At 35.1% G+C, this 23,614-nt stretch overlaps 1 protein-coding gene across 2 annotated transcripts in view; it reads right to left on the bottom strand.

Moving 5' to 3' along the window:
* The window catches only part of GLCCI1 (glucocorticoid induced 1), a 110,882-nt gene that overhangs the window by 39,252 nt on the left and 48,016 nt on the right, over window positions 1-23,614 (bottom strand). For both annotated transcript variants that reach the window (XM_058526047.1, XM_058526057.1), the window contains exon 3: window positions 13,595-13,681. In XM_058526047.1, the coding sequence (XP_058382030.1) occupies window positions 13,595-13,681 (87 nt within the window). The remainder of the gene's footprint in view (window positions 1-13,594; window positions 13,682-23,614) is intronic.

Genomic DNA, 23,614 nt, shown 5'->3' with positions numbered 1-23,614 from the left:
GAATCCCTTTACCCAGCAAGTCACCCAGCTGTAAAAGGCTCTAGCCGGGAGAAGAGGAGTAGCTATCACCATGAAGAAAATTGGAAGCTCTGACTACTATAAGATATTGGAAAGCACGCTCACTTAAAGGGACCACAGGAGTGCAAGAGTCATCAGATTCTAGTTTTGCACCATGGGCAGGAGACGAACTTCTCTCATTAAATAGGGACAAGTGGGAGTTAACATAAAGTTCCTTTGTGATTATCCTTTAAAGTCTCAGCTGCTTTTCCAAATATGTAATTAAGCTTTTTAAGAAGTAGATTGTATCTATTGTTTCTTTTGAAATTCTAGATGCTTTATACAATATTGAGCATATAGTCTTATTTATTTGATGTTATTCCAAGAACAAATGCAGTGCTGCTAAAGGCTGATGATGTTTGCTAAAAAATATCTTTGAAATTTACCTTTCTCCTTTTACTTCTACTAAATGCATACAAATCAAGTACCAAAAAAGTGAGAAGTATTAACTAAATCCTTATCATTTACCTAGCAGACTTCTTAAACTCTAGTTTTGCTTTATAAATTAATTTTAAATTTATTAAATAAACAGGGAACCACATATCTAACTAATGGAAAAGTACACTTGTTTTCTTTGTAAAATCCAAATAAAGGTTGGGTTAACAACCCTCCAGTAAACATAATAAAAGGAGGAAAAATAATCTTTTCATAAAAGAAAATGATGTCTCACTTGGATTCATTTCCTTAACATGGGCACAACCCACAACCTCACTATATAACTGGTATCAAATATAGTTTCTGACAAGTGTATTGATAATCTGATTGCCATTTCTTTGTAGGTAATCTGCTTTTTTTTCCTAATGCAAGAAAGTGTGTGTGTGTGTGTGTCCTTGATCTACAATTCTATTACACTATACCTAAAGGTGGGAATTTTTTCTTTGTTCTGTTTATCCTGCTTGAAACTGGTGAGCATTTTCAATCTGAAGACACGTTGCTCTCCAAATCTAGCAAATTTTCAACCTTTAATAAATTTCTTTTCCCTGATGCTTACTATTCTTACCTTGTAGAATTCCTAAGTTTATTTTCCATGTTTCTTAACTTCTCTTTCATGTTTTCAATCTTTTTATCTTTTTGTTCTATATTCTAGATGATTTGCTCATCCAGGTTTTCAATTCTCAGTTGAGACTTTTTTTTTTGTGAGCAAGATTAGCCCTGAGCTAACATCTGTTGCCAATCCTCCTCTTTTGCTGAGCAAGATTGGCCCTGGGCTAAGTAACATCTGCACCCATCTTCCTGGGCTTAATATGTGGGACGCCTGCCACAGCACGGCTTGATAAGTGGTGCGTAGGTCCACGCCCAGGATCCGAACCCACGAACCCTGGGCTGCTGAAGCAGAGTGTGCAAACTTAAACCACTATGCCACTGGGCCGGCCCCTCTCAGTTGAGGCTTTTGATTCACTAATTCTCTCTTCTGCTATGTCAATTTAATCCATCAAAGAGTTTTTTATTTTTAATTTTACCAAATTTACCAAATTTTATAACAAATTTTGTTACTTACAAAATTTGCAAATGGTGGCCCTTTATCATTCTACCTGTTCTTATTTACTCCTGTTCTCACTGCAAGCTACTATTTCATTTGAAATTCTTAAGTTCTTATTTTTAAGTTCTTTTTTGGGATTGTGTTCTTATTCTTATTTCCTCAGATGTGAATGATCCTATTTAATGTATCTGCTGTCTCTTATGGCAATAGATTTCCTTATATACTCTTATTATGGGAGTTTTATCCTTTGTGAGCGCTTTCCTGCTGTGTTGTTTCAGGGTTGCTCAGAGTAACCCTGTGGAGTTGCATAGCTCCAAAGCAGGTCTTAAATTAGGAAGACTGGGGCTTTGGTCCCACAAGGGTAGAGCTCTATTCCAGATGCCACATCCACACACAACATGTGGTTCCTATTTCCATTTTTGCATAGCTGTCTCACTGGCCCACAGGAAAACACCAACAGTATCAGGTGGAGTTATTTCAGGTCTAGTTTTACTGCTTAGAAATGTGGTTCCAGTTCTCTGATTTATGCAGACACCCCAGTTCCAATCTCTCATCATTTGAAAGACACATTTGACTTTCTTAAAATGTGTAGGAATCTACACTTTCGTAAATTTGGCTTAAAAACCTTCTTTCTAAGCCCTGGCCAACACAACCCAGGTTTCTGTGAGCCAGATAGCAGCAAGATCCACTCATCACTAAGGATTTCCTTTCTATTCATGATCTGCAGGGGTTTTCCTTGTCTTAAATGTAGCTAGAATATATTTACTTATTTATTTATTTGAAAAATTTTCACATTGCATTCTTATAAGCTTGGAGCAAAGTTGAAGCAGATTACATAAGTACTTTCACTGACATTTTAATCAGAAATCCTGATGCAAATTATCTGAGGGGGGAACATGTATGTGACTCAGGAAGAATCCTATGACAAGGAAGCAAGTCAAAAGTTATTTTAAAAAAAACAGTGAATTTTAGTAGTATATAACTTTAAAAAATATTACTATTTCAATAATAGTTTCAGCTTTTCATAATTTTCTCAAATTCTAATTCTGTCATCTGTTATAACTATTCTCCTTATTTTAACTTTTTGTTTTCACTGATATACTCATCATTATTCCAGCCTCAGTTACATATCATATAGAATATAGTATCTTCAAGACATACTATGGAAAACTCACCAGTCTTTTATATCTATTCCTTTTTTTTTTCATCTTTACTGATGTATAATTTACATTCCCTTCATCCATTGTATGAGTAAAATTCAATAAGTTTTAATCACTTTGTAGAGATGTACAACCATAATCACAATGCAGTTGTAGAATTTCTTCATCATGTCCCCAAATTTGCTTTGAGTCTATTTGTAACCAATAACCACTCCTCCAGCCCCACTCCCAGCCACATGCAACCACTAATGGGCTTTTTTTCCTCTATAAATTTGCCTTTTCTTACATTACAATATAAATGGAACCATATAATATGTAGTTTTATTCATCTGGCTTCTTTCACTTAGCAAGGATTGGCAAGCTATAATCTGGAGACCAAATCTAGCCGGCTACACGTTTTTGTAAATAAAATTTGTTAGAACATAATCATGCCCACTCCATACTATCTATGGTTGCTTTCACACTACAACAGCAGAGTTGAGTAGTTGCAACAGAGATTATGTGGCCCACGAACCCTAAAATATTTACTATTTAGCCTTTTACAGAAAAAATTTGCTGATCCTTGACTTAGTAAAATGTTTTTGAGGCTCATTCACATTGTAGCATGTATCAGTATTCAGGATACTGTTCCTTTTCATTGCTGAATAGTATGTCACCACATGAACGCACCACATTTTGCTCACCCATTTATCAATCGATGGATAGTTGGATATTTTCCAGTTTTTAGTTATTATAAATAACTCTGCTATAAACATTTTTGTAAATGTCTCAATGTAGACATGTGTTTTCATTTTTCTCAGACTCCTAGGAATGGAATTGCTGGATTATATGCTCAGTTTCTAATTAATTTTTAAAGGAACTGACAACAGTTTTCCAAAGTAGCTGGACCAGTCTATATTCCCAACAACACTTGAGGGTTCCAGATTCTCTTCATCCTTGCCAACACTCAGCACTGTCTGCCTTATAAATTACAGTCATTGTAATGGGTGTGTAGTTGTATCTCATGGTTTAAATTTGCATTTGCCTAATGACTAATGATGTTAAACACCTTTTCATGTGGTCATCAACCATCCATACATCTTTGGTGAAATACTTCTATTCAAATGTCTTACCCATTTTGTAAGTGGGTTGTCTTATTATTGATTTTATTCTGGATATGAGCCCTTCATCAAATATATGATTTGCTAACATTTCTTTTGTCTTTTCATTCTCTTATTGGTGTCTTTTGGAGTGTAAATGTTCATTTTAATGAAGTTCAATTTATTATTATTTTTTCTTTTATGGCATTACTCTTGGTGTTGAGTCTAAGAATGCCTTGCTTAATCCAAGGTCTTCTAGAAGTTTTATAATTTTAGAGCTTATATTTAGGACTACGATCTGTTTTGAGTTAATTTTTCTCTATGGTGAGAGCCAAGGACCTAAGTTTTTTCTTACATATGGATATACAACTATCCCAGCACCAATTGTTGGAAACACTGTCCTTTTCAACTGAATTGTGTTGGCACCTTTGTCAAAAATCAACTGACCATAAATATAAGGGTTTATTCCTGGATTCACAATTTTGATCCATTTATCTAAATGCCTTCCTTTATGGTAATATCTTTGCCAACTTCATTAATGTAAATTTATAAAAGCATTGAAACTGTGTAACGTTAAGTCTTCTAAATTTTTCCTTGTTTTCAAAATTATTTTGGCCATTCTAGGTCCTTTGCATTTCTGCATAAATTTTAGGATTTGTTTGTCAATTTCTATCCCAAACAAAAAACCTGGGATTTTAACAGGGATTACACTGAAGCAATTTGAGTAGACTTACCATCTTAATAATAATACTGAGTCTTCCAATCCATGAACGAAGTAAGTCTTTCTATTTATTTAAATCTTCTTTAATTTTGTCCAGCAATGTTATGTTGCTTTCAGTGTACAAATCTTGCACTGCTTTTGTTAAATTTATTCCTGAATATTTAATCTTTGCAAATGTAACAAATTGTTTCCTTATTTTTTTGGATTGTTCATATCCAGTACTTAGACATACAACTGATTTTTGTATGTTGATCTTGTATCCTGCAACCTTGCTGAACTTATTAGTTCTAGCAATGTATTTGTATATTCCCTAGGAGTTTGCACATATAAGATCACGTTATTTGTGAATAAAGGCAGTTTTACCACTTCCTTTACAATCTGAATGTCTTCTATTTATTTTTCTTGCCTGATGGCACTGAATAGGACTTCTGTACAATACTGAACAGAAGTGGTGACAAGGTGACACTGGGTATCGTTGTCTTGTTCCTGATCTTAGGAGGAAAGCATTCTGGCTTTCACCATTGAATATGATGTTATCTGTAGGTTTTTCATAAATGGTCTTTATTAGGCACAGAAAGTTCTCTTTTATTTCTGGTTTGTTGAGAGAAACAACCATTATCATGGTTATCATGACTGGGTGTTGGAGTTTGGCAAATACTTTCTTTGACTCTATTGAGATGATTATGTGGTTTTTGTTATTTTATTAATATAGTGTATTACATTAACTGAATTTCTGATCTTAAACCAACTTTGCATTTCTGGTACAAATCTCACTTGCTCATGGTATATAATCCTTTTTATATGTTGCTGGATTTGGTTTGCTAATATTTTGTTAAGGATTTTTGCATCTATGTTTAAAAGAGGGATATTGATCTGCCATCTTATTTTATTTGAGATGTCTTTGTCTGGCTTTGAAATCAGATAACTTTGGCCTGATAAAATAAACTGGGAAGTGTTCCTTCTCTTCTATTTTCTGAAAGAGTTTGTGAAGGATTAACATTATTTCTTCTTTGAATATTTGACAGAATTCACCAAATCTGATCTTGGGATTTTCTTTGTGGGAAGATTTTTAATTCCTCAATTTCTTTACTTGTTACAAGCCTATTCATATTTTCTATTTGTTCTTAAATCAGTTTTGGTAATTCATCTCTTTCTACTAATTCGTGTCTTTCTAGGAATTCATCCATTTCATCTTAGTTTCTAAATTGATGATGTAAAGTTGATCATAATATTCCTTTATAATAATATTTTTAAGTTCTGTAAGGTGGTAGTAACGTCACCCCTTTCACTGCTGATTTTGGTAATCTGTGTCTTCTTTTTTCTTGGTCAGTCTAACTAAAGGTTTGTCAAACTTGCTGATCTTTTCAAAGAACCAACTTTTAGTTTCATTGATTTTTCTCCAATATTTTTGTGTTTCATTGGTTTCTGCTATATTCTCTATTTATTATCTCCTTCCTCTGTTTGCTCTTGGTCTGTTTTGCTCTTCTTTTTCCTGTTTCTTGAAACTAGATGGACGCTGATTTAAGATGGTACTGATTTGACACTCTTCTCTTTCTCTTATGTAAGCAGTTGAAGGAATAAATGTTCCTTGAAGCACTGCTTTAGCTGCATGCTTAAATTCTAAGTCGTTTGTTTTCATTCATTTAAATATTTTAAAATTTCCCTTGTGTTATTAGAAAAGTATTGTCCAACTGACAAATATTTGTGGTTTTCTAAGATTTCTTTCTGTTACACAATTCCAATCTTTTGTCATCTATTGAGACTTGTCTTATGGCCAAGCATATGGTCTAAGCTAGAGAATGTTTCACACATGTTTGAAAAGAATGTGTATTCTGTAGTCACTGGGTAGAGTTTTCTATACATGTCAGTTAGATCAAGCTGATTGATAGGTTGTTGAAGTCTTCATTCTCCTTGCTGATTTTGTCTAGTTAGTTGTTCTACCAAGTATTGAGAAAGGAGTGTTGAAATCTCCAATTACTACTGAAGAAACTGTATTTGTCCTTTCACAGTTTTGCTTCAAGCATTTTGGGACTATTGTTAGATGCATACACAATTTTTGACTGTTATATCTTCCTGATGTATTGACCTTTTTATCATTATGAAATACCTCTATTTGTCTTTAGTAATACTTCTTGTCTTAAAGTCTATTTTGTCTGATACGCCTTCTTATTGTTACTGTTTTCGTTGTGTATCTTTTCCTATCTTTTTACTTTCAACCTATTTGTGTCTTTCAATCTAAGGTATATTTCTCAATAGACAGCATACAGCTGAGTGTTGCTTTTTAATCCAGTTTGATAATACCTGCATTTTGAGCAGAACGTTCAGTCCATTCACATTTAACATAATTATTTATATAAGCTGGATTTACTTCTGCCATTTTGCTATTCATTTTCTATTTGTGTCACATCTTTTTTTACTCCTGTGTTCCTCCTTTACTGCTTTCTTTGGTGCTAAATATTTTTGAGTATACTATTTTAATCCTTCTCTGATATTTTTTACTTTCTATTATTTTAGAGTTATTTTCTTAGCAACAGCTCTAGGGATTATTATATGCACCTTATCACAATACTTCAAAATAATACTTAATTCTAATAAAACAGAGACTATAATCCAATATATATCCTCTTCCTTGCCCCTCTTTTGTGTTATTATTGTCAGAGATATTTCATGTATATATGTTACAAACCTATAGCAGCGTTTTAATTATTGTTTTATACGATCTTATGTGTTTTCAATAAGTGGAAAAATTGAAAAGTATATCTAGAGACTCTTTTATATTTATCATTCCCAATACTCTTCAATTCTTCCTATGAATGTAAATTAACATCTGGAGTCATTACCTTTCAGTCTAAAAGATTTCCTTTAGTATTTCTTGTAAGACAGTCTAGTAGGAGGAAATTCTCTCAATCTTTGTTTATCTGGGAATATTATACTTCACCTTCATTTTGCAAGACTAGTTTTTCTGGATATAGAATACTTGATTGACAGGTTTTTTTTTTTCTTTCAGCACTTTGAATATGTCACGCTTTAATGTCTCCACTGTTTCTGATGAAAAGTCAACCGTTAAAGGTATTATTAGTACACTATGTGTAATGAAGTCAGCTCTGGTGGTCTAGTGGTTAAGATTTGGTGCTCTCATCTCAGCGGCCCAGGTTTGTTTCATGGTCAGGGAACCACACCACCCGTCTGTCAGTTGTCATACTGTGGCAGCTATGTGTTGCTATGTTGCTGAAAGCTATGCCACTTGTATTTCAAATAGCAGCAGGGTCACTCAAGGTAGACAGATTTCAGTGGAGCTTCCAGGCTAGGAAGAGGGACCTGGCCACCCATTTCAAAAAAAAAACTGGTCATGAAAACCCTATGAATAGCAGCAGAGCACTGTCTGATAAGAGAGCCAGAAGGTGAAAGGCTGGAGCAAAGAGGACAGGGCAGGGTTCCACTCTGCTGTACACAGGGTTGCCAGGAGTCAGACTCAACTTGATAGCACTAACATGTAATAAGTCATTTTCTCCTTCCAACTCTCAATATTTTCTCTTTTCCTTTGGCTTTCAACAATTTAACTATGTGTCTATGTGTGGCTCTCTCTGTGTTTTCCTACTTGTGGTTTGTTGAGCTTCTTGAGTCTATAAGATTGTTTTTAATCAAATCTGGCAAGTTTTCTGCCATTATTTCTTCAAATATTTTTTAACTCCTCTCTCACCTCTCCTGGGTCTCCCATTACATGTATGTGTATGTACTTAATGTTTCCCTGCAGGCTTCTGAGGTTCTTTTGACTTTTTGTTTCTTTGTTTTGCTGAGGAAGTTTCACCCTGAGCTAATATCTGTTGCCAATCTTCCTGTTTTTTTTGCTTGAGGAAGATTAGCCCTTAGCTAACATCTGTGCCAATCTTCCTCTATTTTGTATGTGGGTCACTGCCACAGCATGGATGCTGTTGAGTTGTGTAGGTCCACGCCCGGGATCTGAACCTGCAAACCTCAGCTGCCAAAGCAGAGCATGCCAAACTTAATCACTACGCCACAGGGCTGGCCCCTCTTTTGACATTTCCTCAATCTTCTTCTCTCCGTTCTTCAGGGTGTATAAATCCTATTGACCTATATTCAACTTCACTGATTCTTCTGCCATGTTAAACCTATTATCGAGCCCATCTAGTGAATTTTTAATTTTAGTTACTGTACTTTTTGATTCTAGAGTTTTTGTTTGTATCTTTTTTCTAATAACTATCTCTTTGTGGAAATGCTTTATTCATTGAGTCACTGTCATCCTACTTCTCTTCAATGCTTTAAACGTGATTTCTTTTAGTTCTTTGAACATATAACAGCCGCTTTTATGTTGTGTGGTAAAACCAACATACAGAAATACTTAGATACAATTGCTGATTGTTTTTTTTTCCTTAAGTATGGGTCATACTTTCTTGTTTCCTTGCATATCTCTAAATTTTTTGTTGAATGTTAGACATTTTAGATAATAAACTGTAGCAATTCTACAACGCTCTGATTTTCCCTGAAGGATACTGTTTTATCTGTTTGTGTTTTAGTAACTTAATGGACTTAAAAGTCTGTTTCCCCTGCAATGTGTGGCCACTGATCTCTCTACTCCCTTTTTTCCCTCATTTTTCTTTTTAAGATCTTTTTAAGCTTTTTAGCATTCAGCCAAAGACTGATCAGAGATTTTATTTAAATTTCTCAATCTAGTAAGGTTTCCACTCCCAGGATGGGATTTGCATGTGGAATGAGAAGTGCATTCAAAGTTTGGGCCATTTACAAGTTGGCCCTAGATTTTAATACCACTAGGCCTGCTTGAATCTCCTCTCCACATATTTTTAGGCTCCACTGGCCAGTGATACGTGGGTGGCTTGCGCCTACTTCAGTCTCTACTGTGCGTGTCCACAGCCTCCAGTCAACCTGAGATAAGTGGTGAACTTCAAGCCCTCCTGACTGCCTTACCTCCTAGAACTCTATAAAATCCTGCTACTCCATGAGTCTGTTGCTTGCCACAAATTGGACCACAACCTCAGACTTGCAGAGCCATTGACCCTCCCTGTTCATTTGCAACTAAGATCACTACAGCCATTAACTTGTTATTGTGCTTTGCTTTAGTGCACTTGGCAGATGTTGCATTTTTAACATACTGAAAGTCTGTGGCAACTCTGCATCAAGCAATTCTATCGGTGCCATTTTTCTAACAGCATTTGCTCACTTCGTGTCTGTGTCACATTTTGGTAATTCTCATGATATTTCAAAGTTTTTCATTATCATTATACTTGTTATTGTGATCTGTGATCAGTGATCTTTGACATTACTATTGTAATTGTTTTGGGGGCGCCACAAACCATGCCCATATAAGACAGTGAACTTAATTGATAAATGTTGTATGTGTTCTGACTGCTCCACTGACCGGCCATTCCCCGGTCTATCTCCCTCTCCTTAGGCCTATTTCCTGAGATACAACAATATTGAAATTAGGCCAGTTAATAACCCTACAGTGGCCTCTAAGTGTTCAAGGAAAAAGAAGAGTCTCATGTCTCTCACTCTATATCAAAAGATAGAAATGATTAAGCTTAGTGAGAAAGGCATGTCAAAAGCCAAAACAGGCCAAAAACTAGGCCTCTGGTGTCAAACAGTTAGCCACGCTGTGAATGCAAAGAAAAGGTTCTTGAAGGAAATTAAAAGTGCTACTCCAGTGAACACATGAATACTAAGAGAGCAAAACAGCCTTAATGCTGATATGGAGAAAGTTTTAGTGGTCTGGATAGAAAATCAAACGAGCCACAACACTCCCTGAAGCCAAAACCTAATCCAGAGCAAGGCCCTCCCTCTCTTAAGTTCTATGAAGACTGAGAGAAGTGAGGAAGCTACAGAAGAAAAGTCTGAAGCTAGCAGAGGTTGGTTCATGAAGTTTAAGGAAAGATGCCATCTCCATAACATAAAAGTGCAAGGTGAAGAAGCACAAGCTGATGTAGAAGCTGCAGCAAGTTCTCCAGAAGATCTAGCTAAGATAATCAATGAACGCGGTTACACTAAACAACAGATTTTCAATGTAGACGAAACAGCATTAAATTGGAAGAAGATGCTATCTAGGACTTGCATGGCTAGAGAAGAGAAATCAATGCCTGGTTTCAAAGCTTTCTGACTCCCTTGTTAGAGGCTAAGATAGCTGGTGACTTTAAGGTGAAGCTAATGTTCATTTACCATTCTGAAACTCCTAAGGCCCTTAAGAATTATGCTAAATCTACTCTGCCTGTGCTCTATAAATGGAACAACAAAGCTTGGATGACAGCCCATCTGTTTACAACATGATTTACTAACTATTTTAAGCCCACTGTTGAGACCTACTGCTCAGAAAAAAAGATTCCTTTCAAAATATTACTGCTCATTGACAGTGTACCTGGTCACCCAAGAGCTCTGATGGAGATGTACAATGAGATTAATGTTGTTTTCATGCCTGCTAACACAACATTCATTCTGCAACCATGGATCAAGAAGTAATTTCGACTTTCAAGTCTTAATATTTAAGAAATACATTTCGTAAGGATATAGATAGCTGCCATAGTGAGTCCTCTGATGGATCTGGGCAAAGTAAATTGAAAACCTTCTCTAAAGGATTCACTATTCTAGATGCCATTCGTGATTCCTGGGAAGTGGTCAAAATATCAACATTAACAGGAGTTTGGAAGAAGTTGATTCCAACTCGCATGGATGACTTCGAGGGGTTCAAGACTTCGCAGATGTGATGGAAATAGCAAGAGAACTAGAATTAGAAGTGGAGCCTGAAGATGTGACTGGATTGCTGCACTCTCATGATAAAACTTTAATAGATGAGAAGTTGCTTCTTATGGATGAACAAAGAAAGTAGTTTCTTGAGATGGAAACTACTCCTGATGAAGATGCTGTGAAGATTGTTGAAATAACAACAAAGGATTTAGAATATTGCCTAAACTTAGTTCATAAAGCTGTGGCAGGGTTTGAGAGGACTGACTCCAATCTTGAAAGTAGTTCTACTGTGGGTAAAATGCTATCAAAGAGCATTGCATGCTATAGAGAAATCGTTAATGAAAAGAAGAGTTAATTGATATGGCAAACTTCATTGTTGTCTTATTTTAAGAAATTTCTACAGCCACCCCAACCTTTAGCAACCACCATCCTGATCAGTTGGCATCCATCAACATTGAGGCAAGACCCTCCACCAGCAAAAAGATTACGACTCACTAAAGGCTCAGATGATGGTTAGCATTTTTTAGCAATCAAGTATTTTTTAATTAAGGTATGTACACGTTTTTTTAGACATAATGCTATTGCACACTGAACATACTACAGTATAGTATAAACATAACTTTATACGTACTGGGAAACCAGAAAAATCCACGTGACTCACTTTATCGCAATATTCACTTCAATGTGGTGGTCTGGAACCGAACCTGTAATATCTCCGAGGTATGCCTGCATTTTAATCTACAATACTTCCTATCAAGTGCTCTCTCTCCAGCAGTGGCAGCAAAGCTTCTGATTTCCAAGGCCTGCCCCATCCTCGGTGAAACGCCACAACAATAAAGCTGGGATGAAGAGGGAGGGGGAGTAGCACCAGATAAGAACACTACAAACTTGTATTATTCTTACCCCGAGTTCAGTACTTTTCCTGAATAAAGCTTCTCAATTTGTTTGGTTGATTTCCAGAGCACTGACTTAGCTGTTTTGATAGTTTTGTCCAGCTTTATGGTTGCTTTGTGGGGAGAGCAATCAAATTTCCTACTCAGTCATGCCAGCCATTCCTTGTTTTCACAGTGTATATCATGTTGCTGTAGTCCAAAGTTCAACTACACCAAATCTTGGCTATAACTCTGAGATTGTATTTACCTCTGAGATAAAATTGCAAGTTCACTTCTTTGTTATTCATATTCTATGCACAGATCTGTAGCTATTTTAGATTAGATATATTAGACTCAGCTTCATTTTTTTTTGGATTGCTACTGGGAAAAACTGATCTTGTGCATATGCGTTTGTGTGTAGGATAGACAAGAGTTAAAGATTTCTCTATATCAATAATACAAAGAACCTACTAAAAATGTAATACAGTCAGAGGCAAAATCATGCTAACAGACTATATGTATTTAGTCCAGATACCACAGTATATGAGAGATACTGATAACTCATAGTATATGAAAATGATACTAAAAGGTATGGAAACTATGGAATATAAAAAATATTTGAGAGAAGTGTCAATGTTCACCCTGGAGAAAAATGACATATTGCTAGCCTTTCAAATACTTAAAGTAGATTTACTCACTACTCATATAGAGGGCAGAATCAAAACTAATGGGGATAATTTTGAGTTCGATATACAAAATTAACTATTTAACAACTTAAGCTAAAACAACTGAACTGGTTTAGTTCTCTTGCAAAGTGATGAGCTTCTCTCATTGAGAATGATCATGATAGACTAGACAACCATCTTTTTAAGGAGTTTTTATACAGGAGATGGACTAGATGACCTTTCATCACCAAGTTTCTCTAATTTTATAAAAACAAACAGATAAAAATTTAAATGACTAAAAGATAACACTGTCAGCAAAAATAACGTAAAATACACATAAAGATTACCATAATTTGGGTTACTCATAATAAATAAGGGAATGGGTCACAAAAACTATTTCTAAAAGACATGGATTCCACTGTACTATTGGGTCTCAAGTGGCAACAATATCCTGGATAATCATAAGAAAGCTATTAGAAGCAGAAAACACTATCCTACCACTGCACAAAGCTATGATCTATAGCTCTGGTTGCTCTAACTCTAAAACAAGAAAACTGAAGTGGGAACAAAAGACAACTCAAATGACCAAGATATAGATATTACTACATAAAATCAGACTTCATTCTGGAAAGGCAAAAGTTGATGGGTGCATAACAAATATTTATAAAGGACATGAAGGGCACAAATAAGGTAAACTCAGACTTGTTCACTAAAATGTGGAAGGTAACTCTTTAACTCTGAAATAGGAAAGGTTAGCACAGATAAAGGAAATACCATTATATCCAGGAAACAGTAAGATAATTTGCTAGGACCAAAACAGGTTGTGGACTGAAAACAGAAATAACTTACCTCTTTTAGTTGATCAGCACTCCCCCATGATGCAGAACGCTGATGTGACCTCTTTTCTGCTCCCTCTTCTGCCCAACAGCTAGGTGTCTTTAAAAAAAATAAATAAAATCAAAAATAAGGAATTTGTCTCTACTCTTTAAACGTACAGCAACTCAGACATATTTCAAATCTTAGCACATACCAATTAAGGGACTATACAAATACTAAGATCCCTTAAACACTAAGATTTTCATGACTCTGTGAAATGTTTAAAACATTCTGTCATAATCTAAATTGGACATGATCAATCTAAGACGTTTCTAAGTAATGTTACTCAAAATGTGGTTTTTCACATCAACAACATTAATAACAAAGTTATCAAATTGAGAGAGAATTGTGAAGATATGCATATTGGTGCTTTTAAAGAAAAGAGCCAAACTAAACATGAAATAGTATTTCTACTAAATAAAACAGACATTAGTAAGATTAACAGAAGTAGCTCAGAAGCAGTGGGATTATAGATGACCTAAGTGTCAAATATCTAGCTAGATAGAAGGCTGATTGTACTAGCCCTCCATTAATCAGGAAAGACAGTGTTAGCAATAGTATCATTTTTTGAAAAATATCAAGCGCCTTTATATAAAAATATAAATTTTTTATAAAAGTGAAAAAGAAAAAGGTTAAGCTAAATAAACTGACTATAATGTGAATAATGCATCTTTTTTTAAAAAACAAACCTGACTTGAGCTATGTCAGAAAACCAAATTATTTTTATTTAAAATCTAATTTTCAATTATTTAACTAGTAATAGACACTATACCCAAATGTAACAAAAACACTAAATCCCAAATGGCAAGACTATTTAGTAGTTGTATTAAAAATCAAACAATATTAAAATATCATCCTTAATATATGAAATGACTCTTAGTATAATGCAAATTGGGGTAAGCAAAAACCACTATTTAAAGACATAGGGTGGGCCGGCCCCGCGGCTTAGCGGTTAAGTGCGTGTGCTCCGCTGCTGGCGGCCCGGGTTCGGGTCCCGGGCGCACACCAACGCGCCGCTTCTCCGGCCATGCTGAGGCCGCGTCCCACATGCAGGAGCTAGAAGGATGTGCAGCTATGACATACAACTATCTACTGGGGCTTTGGGGAAAAAAGATAAATTGAAAAAAAAAAATTAAAAAAATTTAAAGACAAAGGGTAATGATTATCACAAGAAACAGATACAGCTTTAAAAATTATTTTTTATCACATACTGAAAAAATCATTGCTTATGTTGGGGCTGCACCCGTGACTCTGCATAATATATAACTTCTTATGAAGAAGGCATCAGTTCTACTTTATACAATTCAAAATGCTTGTGGACAACTTTTAAAATAACTACCACCTCTTAAAAGTAACGACACTCCAAAATGAAACCAGTAACAATTGAATGCTAGTTGAATAAAAACACAAACTGCTTCACAGTTCAAATACTAAAGTGAAGCTGTTTGGTCATAATTGAGAGAGTAAAATATTTTATTTGATTGGCAAGTGCCGGGATAAGAGCTATCAATATATTAAATAAACTGCTTGCAAAGAACTATTTAGTTATTAAAATTTCCTAAGTTCAGTGCTAGATAAGACAAACTACTCTGAAAATAATTTAGCCCCCTCTCAGTAGTCATGTCTTAAGTAATCAAAATTATTCAATTATGACAGTTTATTTCAGTCAAACTTTTGAGAATTTATATGCCTTAATACTTTTACCTTTCTACCAAGCACAAGCATTATTCTTGTTAAAAATCAAATGATTAAGGATCACAATGTTTAAAACTCAAAAGTACATGCACAGAAAATGAGTCAAATTTTTGGCATGTTCCATAATTATTTAACACTAACATTTATAACTAATTATTTTCATTTTGTCAGCTCTAAATTTTTCAAAGGACATTTAGATAAACTGTATCTCCAACTCAGAGATAAATCAATAGTTACAAAAATTCTGTGACTACACTGCCAAGCATGCCAATGGCAAATGGAACTAAGTCTGACAAGTCTCTTATCTCACAGAATATTGTTTCTTCATATCATCATTCTTTTCTTAAAATTGAACAGGAAAACCTCTTTGATTACTTCAGAATGTAGTATTAGCTATACAAAACAAATAAAAACTAACTATAAAATAATATTGATGTTCCTGAAATCCAGCTAGTAAAACATGTAGTTTTTTTTAAAGTGCAAAACTACTGCAAGAGTACTCTCAATCATGTGGCTAAAAAGTACATGCATATAAACTGTTTAAGTATCTTCACTCTAGTCTCAACTTTCCAAAAAACACTCTCAAAGAGTAATTTCATTTTAATCACATTGATTTAAAATAAATAGCATGAAAAACACACTAGTCTACAAATATATTCCATACACTGCATTGTTCAATACAAAAGCTACTAGCCGCATGCAATAATTTAAAATTAACTTAATGAAAATTAAAACTAAAAATTCAGTTCCTTAGTCGCACTGGCACAGTTCAAATACACAATAATCACATGTGGCTAGTGGCTACAGGCCACTATATAGGACAGCACAGAAATGGAACATTTCCATCACTGCAGCAAGTTCTACTGAGAACAGTGTTTTACATTTAATCACTGATTTTTAACAAGATATTTTAGTCACAGCAAAACCAAAAGATGGCTACTTACTTTACCAAATGTATTTAAAGCTCATGCTTGTCACAGAAGATGAACTAATTTGTATCCAATTGGTTAAATCTGAATATTTGAGAAATGTTCCACCATTTAAATTAGGAAAACAACAATACAAAGTAGCAAAAGTTCTTTCCTTTCATATCAGCAAGGAATTCTTTCCAACTAGCCTGTTATTCTGTCCACTAACCCAGAGAAGAATTTTATGAACTGTGCTACTTTAGAACATTGCACCTGGATGTTAGTAAGAATATATGACAAAGGGTTCCATGGTCAAATAAAAGTGGGAAATATTGTATATTATATCTTCCTCTATTCAATGTACAATGTAATTAGCATTTTAAAAACTGAAACATACAAACACACACACACTTTGTAAAAAATCTGCTTTACTTTCTTTCTCTTACTTACATGCTCTCACAACTTATTTTACAAGTATGCTTATTATTATCTTCCACAGACAGCTTGGAAAGAAATATAATCCTCAATAATCTGTATTGTACATAACAGCTTGCTCTTCAGCCACCATACTTTAGGGGATTCGTCCTAGTGTTTCTAGCTGCCTCCACTTAGACTACCAGGGAAGAGAAAATGAACCTTTCATACACTTGAGCAATGCAGAGCTAAAGCCTATCTCTAAGACCGTTGACAAAAAGGCTTAAAAAATCCTCTCTATGTGAAAAGGATACCTATACGTGGAAGAGGCCATTTTTTATTTTCATCCCTCAGAATCACCCTAAGTCCAGCCCATAAACTGTTTTTTCCAACCCCCAGGTCCACCCCCTACCTCTGGTTTCTTGTCTGAGGACCACTTCTTCTCTGAGTGAACTACACAGAAAACAGTCCTATTGCACAGGACTGCACATTTGTTTTTAAGACTATTTTTAAGAGCAATTTTAGGGTCACAGCAAAACTGAAAGGAAGCTACAGAGATTTCCTATATACCTCTTATCCCCACAAATGCACAGCCTCCCCCATTATCAACATCCCCCACCAGAGTGGTACATTTGTTACAACTGATGAACCTACATTAACACCTCATTACCACCCAAAGTCCGTAGTTTATATTAGGGTTCACTCTTGGTGTTGCACATTCTGTGGGTCTGGACAAATGTATAATGATATGTATCCATCATTATAGCATCATATAGAGTATTTTCACTGCCCTAAAAATTCTTTGTGCTCTGCCTATTTATTCCTCCCTGTTCCACAACCCCTGGTAACCACTGATCTTTTTGCTGTCTCCATAGTTTTGCCTTTTCCAGAATGTCATATAGTTGGAATCATACAATAGGTCACCTTTTCAGAGTGGCTTCTTTCACTTAGTAATATACACTTAAGGTTCCTCCAGGTCTTTTCATGGCTTGATAGCTCCTTTCTTTTTAGTGCTGAATAATATACCATTGTCTGGATGTACCACACTTTATTCATCCATTCACCTACTGAACGACATCTTGGTTGCTTCTAAGTTTGGGGAATTATGAATAGAGCTGCTACAAACATCTGTGTCCAGGTTTTTGTGTGGACATAAGTTTTCAACCCCTCTGGGTAAATACCAAGGAGCATGACTACTGGATCATACAGTAAGAGTATGTTTAGTTTTGTAAGAAACCGCCAAACTGTCTTCTAAAGTGGCTGTACCGTTTTGAACTCCCGTCAGTAACGAATGAGAGTTCCTGTTGATCTACATCCTGGCCAGTATTTGTTGTCAGCATTCTGCACTTTAGCCATTCTAATAGGTATGTCGTGGTATCCCATCGTTGTTTTAATTTGCATTTCCCTGATGACATACGATGTGGAGCATCTTTTCATAATACTTATTTGCCATCTTCCTTGGTGAGAGAGACATCTGTTAAGGTCTTTGGCCCATTTTTTAATCAGGTTGTTTGTTTTCTTATTACTGAGTTTTAAGAGTTCTCTGTGTATTTTGGATAATGGTCCTTTATCAGATGTGAATACTGGGTACTTTTGTTATTTATATCTGTCACAAACTAGCAAGGGCAAATATGCTTTCCTGCTTTAACAATTTCAAAACAGATCAAACTAACTCCTAGCAAGAAAATATTCTTTTTCAATATGCAAGAGACTAAAGCCAGTTTCAAAAAACCCACCAAAACAAAAAAACTAATTACAAAATTCTCTTTATCTTATTTAAAACTTACTTAAAGCTTATGTAAAACTTTAACATCTGTTTTTTGTACGATTCATCCTTGGCCTTGAAATTTACTGTAGTTTATAATTCTGGAAATATAATTATGGACTGTTAATTATTTTACAGTACTTAAATAGATGATCTTTAGTATTAAAGTACTGATAAACCTAGAAAGAAATGAAATAGAATTACTTTAAAATCCATGATACTGGAATTAATAATTATGATTATAGATTGATTTTAAGTTATAAAAGTTTTAAAATAGATAATGACACACTCATTTATAAATATATCCTTTAGGAACTTGGTTTTCTTTGAATAAGAATTTTCAAAACTTCTTAAAATTTTTAACTTAAAGGCTATCCTGATGAAGCATCAAAAAAGGATCACAAAAAGATTATGATTCTAATATTATCCTTTGCTTCTCATAGTAACAGTATATAAGTATAAATAGTTTTATAACCAGACATAAATATAAATAGCTGCTTTACTTGTTAACAAAGAGTGCAGAAAAAGGAGTTCAGCTGGAAAAAGCTTTAGGAATTCAGTGACAGCAGCAGTTACATGTTCAAATTTTTTATCAGGCTCCAACTAAGTTGTGTGCTCATTATATTAGACCAGTTTCAAAACAAAGTGCAGTCCCCAGATGAGCAGCATCAGCCTACGTTACATGTTAGAAATGCAAATTCTCAGGCTCAATCACAGAATTACTAAATCTGGAATTCTTAGATAAGGTCCAGCAATCCGTGTTTTTAAATAGCTCTCCAGATGATTCCGATGCAAGCTAAAGTTTGAAAAACACTGTTAGACTGAGGAAATAAAAGTGAACAAGACATAGATTCTGCATTCAACATGCCATGCTGACCATATACCCATTCATTCTTCCCGTGGGCTAATATCCATTAACAAGTATAATGTCAATTTGTATATAATTACACCTTTGGAAATTAACATAAGCTAATATAAACATTGTTTGGAGCCATGTAGAAAGTTATATTGATAGGGAGAAATTTTTCTTTACTAAGGAACATTAAACAGTAGTCCCTAGCAAGGACTAACATGCCTGAGTATTTAAGTAAAATGTATAAAATCCATGTCTATTTAGGTTTCGATGTGATCAACACACAACTGAATGAAAGTCTGTGAAGTAATGGTTTGTGATTTTCCAGATTATTAACCAGTGAACTTATTCAGAAGAGTTAAGAAGCTATATTTCTGTTTCCATATCTCAAGGTAAGGGGGCGGGAGGGTGTGGTATTAAATCTCTGGATTACAACTTTTGAAAACAGGGAAATATCATAGAAATCAACTATTGCCTCCTCTGAGCTAGACATGATAAAATGAAATAATCTGCCTTACTCTGTAAGAAATGCTAATTTGAGAAAAAGTAATCAGAAATGTGCCAACAACTTTAAGAATATTCATAGTAATTTTATTTCTAAGAATTAACCTGAGATGTACACCAAGGTAAGTACTGGAAATAAATTAAATGTCTATCAACAGGGAAATGAAAAATTGTGGCACATTCTTATAACAATACCAAAAACCACAGCACATGGCCTACAATCCCACTTTAGCAAGCAAATACACATGAAGAGAAAAAGACTAGAAAGAGACATTTCAAAATATAAACAGTGGTAGGAACTCTAGTTGGTTCTCTAGTAAACATAATATGTTATAATAAAAAAATCAGAAAAAAAGACTTAAAATCATGTTTAGGAATATTTAATGGCATGGGAAAATGCTATGATGTATTAAATTAAAAACTTTATGAGAGGGAAACTCATAGTGATACAAGCCCACCTTAACAAACAAGAAAAAGCCCAAATAAGCAACCTCAAACTACACCTAACAGAACTAGAAAAAGAAGAACAAACAAAGCCCAAAGTCAGCAGAAGGAGAGAAATAATAAAAATCAGAGCAGAAATAAATGAAATTGAGACCAAAAAACAGCAGAAAGGATCAATGAAACAAAGAGTTGGTTCTTTGAGAAGATAAACAAAATTGACAAACCCTTAGCCACACTTAGTAAGAAAAAAAGAGAAAAGGCTCAAGTAAATAAAATTACAAATGAAAGAGGAGAAGTTACAACAGATACCACGGAAATACAAAGGATTATAAGAGAATACTATGAGAAATTACACGCCAAACAAACTGGACAATCTAGAAGAAACAGATAAATTCTTAGACTCATACAACCACCCAAAACTGAACCAAAAAGAAATGGAGAATCTGAATAGACCAATCACAAGTAAAGAGATTGAAATAGTAATCAAAAACCTCCCAAAAAATGAAAGTCCAGGACGAGATGGCTTCTCCAGTGAATTTTACCAAACATTTAAAGAAGATTTAATACCCATCCTTCTCAAACTATTCCAAAAAATAGAGGAAGATGGAACACTTCCTAAATCATTCTACGAGGCCAACATCATCCTGATACCAAAGCCAGACAAAGGCCACACAAAAAAGGAAAATTACAGCCCAATATCGCTGATGAACATAGATGCAAAAATCCTCAACAAAATATTGGCAAACCGAATACAGCAATACATTAAAAAGATCATACAACATGATCAAGTGGGATTTATACCAGGGACGCAGGGACGGTTCAACATCCACAAATCAATCAACGTGATACACCACATCAACAAAACAAAGGAAAAAAACCACATGGTCATCTCAATAGACGCAGAGAAGGCATTTGACAAGATACAACACCCATTTATGATAAAAACTCTCAACAAAATGGGAATAGAAGGAAAGTACCTCAACATAATAAAAGCTATTTATGACAAACCCACAGCCAACATCATACTCACCAGGGAAAGACTGAAAGCCATTCCTCTAAGAACAGGAACAAGGCAGGGCTGCCCACTCTCACCGCTCCTATTCAACATAGTACTGGAGGTTTTGGCCAGAGCAATTAGGCAAGAAAAAGGAATAAAAGGAATCCAAATAGGCAAAGAAAAGTGAAACTCTCACTATTTGCAGATGACATGATTTTATATATAGAAAACTCTAAAGAATCCACTGGAAAACTATTAGAAATAATCAACAACTACAGCAAAGTGGCAGGGTACAAAATCAATCTACAAAAATCAGTTGCATTTCTGTATGCTAATAACGAACTAACAGAAAGAGAGCTCAAAAAGATAATACCATTTACAATGGCCTCAAAAAGAATAAAATATCTAGGAATAAATCTTACCAAGGAGGTGAAAGACCTATACAATGAAAACTATAAGACATTATTGAAAGAAATCGATGATGACATAAAGAAATGGAAAGACATCCCATGCACATGGATTGGAAGAATAGACATAGTTAAAATGTCTATATTACCTAAAGCAATCTACAGATTCAATGCAATCCCAATCAGAATCCCAATGACATTCTTCACAGAAATAGAAAAAAGAATACTAATATTCATATGGGGCAACAAAAGACCCCGAATAGCTAAAGCAATCCTAAGAAAAAAACAAAGCTGGAGGCATCACAATCCCTGACTTCAAAACATACTACAAAGCAATAGTAATCAAAACAGCATGGTACTGGTACAAAAACAGACACACAGATCAATGGAACAGAACTGAAAGCCCAGAAATAAAACCACACATATACGGACAGCTAATTTTCGACAAAGGAGCTAAGCACATACAATGGAGAAAGGAAAGTCTCTTCAATAAATGGTGTTGGGAAAACTGAACAGCCACATGCAAAAGAATGAAAGTGGACCATCTGCTATCGCCATTCACAAAAATTAACTCAAAATGGATCAAAGACCTGAAGGTGAGACCTGAAACTATAAAACTCATAGAAGAAAATATAGGCAACACACTATTTGACATTGGTCATAAAGGAATCTTTTTGGATGACATGCCTACCCAGACTAGGGAAACTAAAGAAAAAATAAGCAAGTGGGACTTCATCAGATTAAAGAGCTTCTACAAGACAAACGAAACCAGAATCAAGATGAACAGAAAACCCACCAGCTGGGAGAAAATATTTGCAAAACATATATCTGACAAGGGGTTAATTTCCAAATATATAAAGAACTCATACAACTGAACAACAAAAAAACAAGCAACTCGATCAAAAAGTGGGCATAGGAAATGAACAGACTTCTCCAAAGAAGATATACAGGTGGACAATAGGCACATGAAAAGCTGTTCAACATCACTAATCATCAGGGAAACGCAAATCAAAACAACAATAAGATATCACCTCACGCCCGTTAGAATGGCTATAATCACCAAGACAAAAAACAACAAATGTTGGAGAGGATGTGGAGAAACAGGAACCCTCATACACAGCTGGTGGGAATGCAAACTGGTGCAGCCTCTATGGAAAACGGTATGGAGATTCCTCAAAGAATTTAAAACAGAAATACCCTATGATCCAGCTATCCCACTACTGAGAATCTATCCAACAAACCTGAAATCAACAATCCAAAGAGGCTTATGCACCGCTATGTTCATTGCAGCATTATTCACTATAGCCAAGAAGTGGAAGCAACCTAAGTGTCCCTTGACTGATGACTGGATCAAGAAGATGTGGTATATATATACAATGGAACACTCCTCAGCCATAAAAAAAGACAAAATCGTCCCATTTGCAACAACATGGATGGACCTGGAGGGTATTATGTTAAGCGAAGTAAGCCCAAAAGAGAAAAGACAAACACTGTATGATCTCACTCATATGTGGAATATAAACCAACACATGGACAGAGAAAATTGTATTGTGGTTAGCAGGGGCAATGGGGGCAGGGGGTGGGCACAAGGGGTGAAGGGAGAGATATATATGGTGATGGACAAACAAAAATGTACGACCCAAAATTTCACAATGCTATAAACTATTAAAACATTAAAAAAAAAAAGTTACAAAACACTACCTACAGTATCATCTGAATTCTACTTTTTGTGTGTGTGTGTGAGGAAGATTAGCCCTTAGCTAACATCTGCTGCCAATCTCCCTCTTTTTGCTGAGGAAGATTGGCTCTGAGCTAACATCTGTGCCCATCTTCATCTACTTTATGTGGGATGCCTGCCACAGCATGGCTTGATAAGCAGTGCATAGGTCTGCACCCGGGATCCGAACCTGTGAACTTAACCACTCTGCCACTGGGCTGGCCCCTGAATTCTATTTTTAAAATTGTTTTTAATTTTTAAATTTTTATTCATTTTTTTAAATGTAAAT

This window comes from Diceros bicornis, chromosome 3, assembly GCF_020826845.1.
Source record: "Diceros bicornis minor isolate mBicDic1 chromosome 3, mDicBic1.mat.cur, whole genome shotgun sequence".
NCBI lineage: Eukaryota > Metazoa > Chordata > Mammalia > Perissodactyla > Rhinocerotidae > Diceros > Diceros bicornis.
The sequence above is the reverse complement of the archived record's forward strand: the minus strand, read 5'-3'. Positions and strand labels throughout refer to the sequence as shown.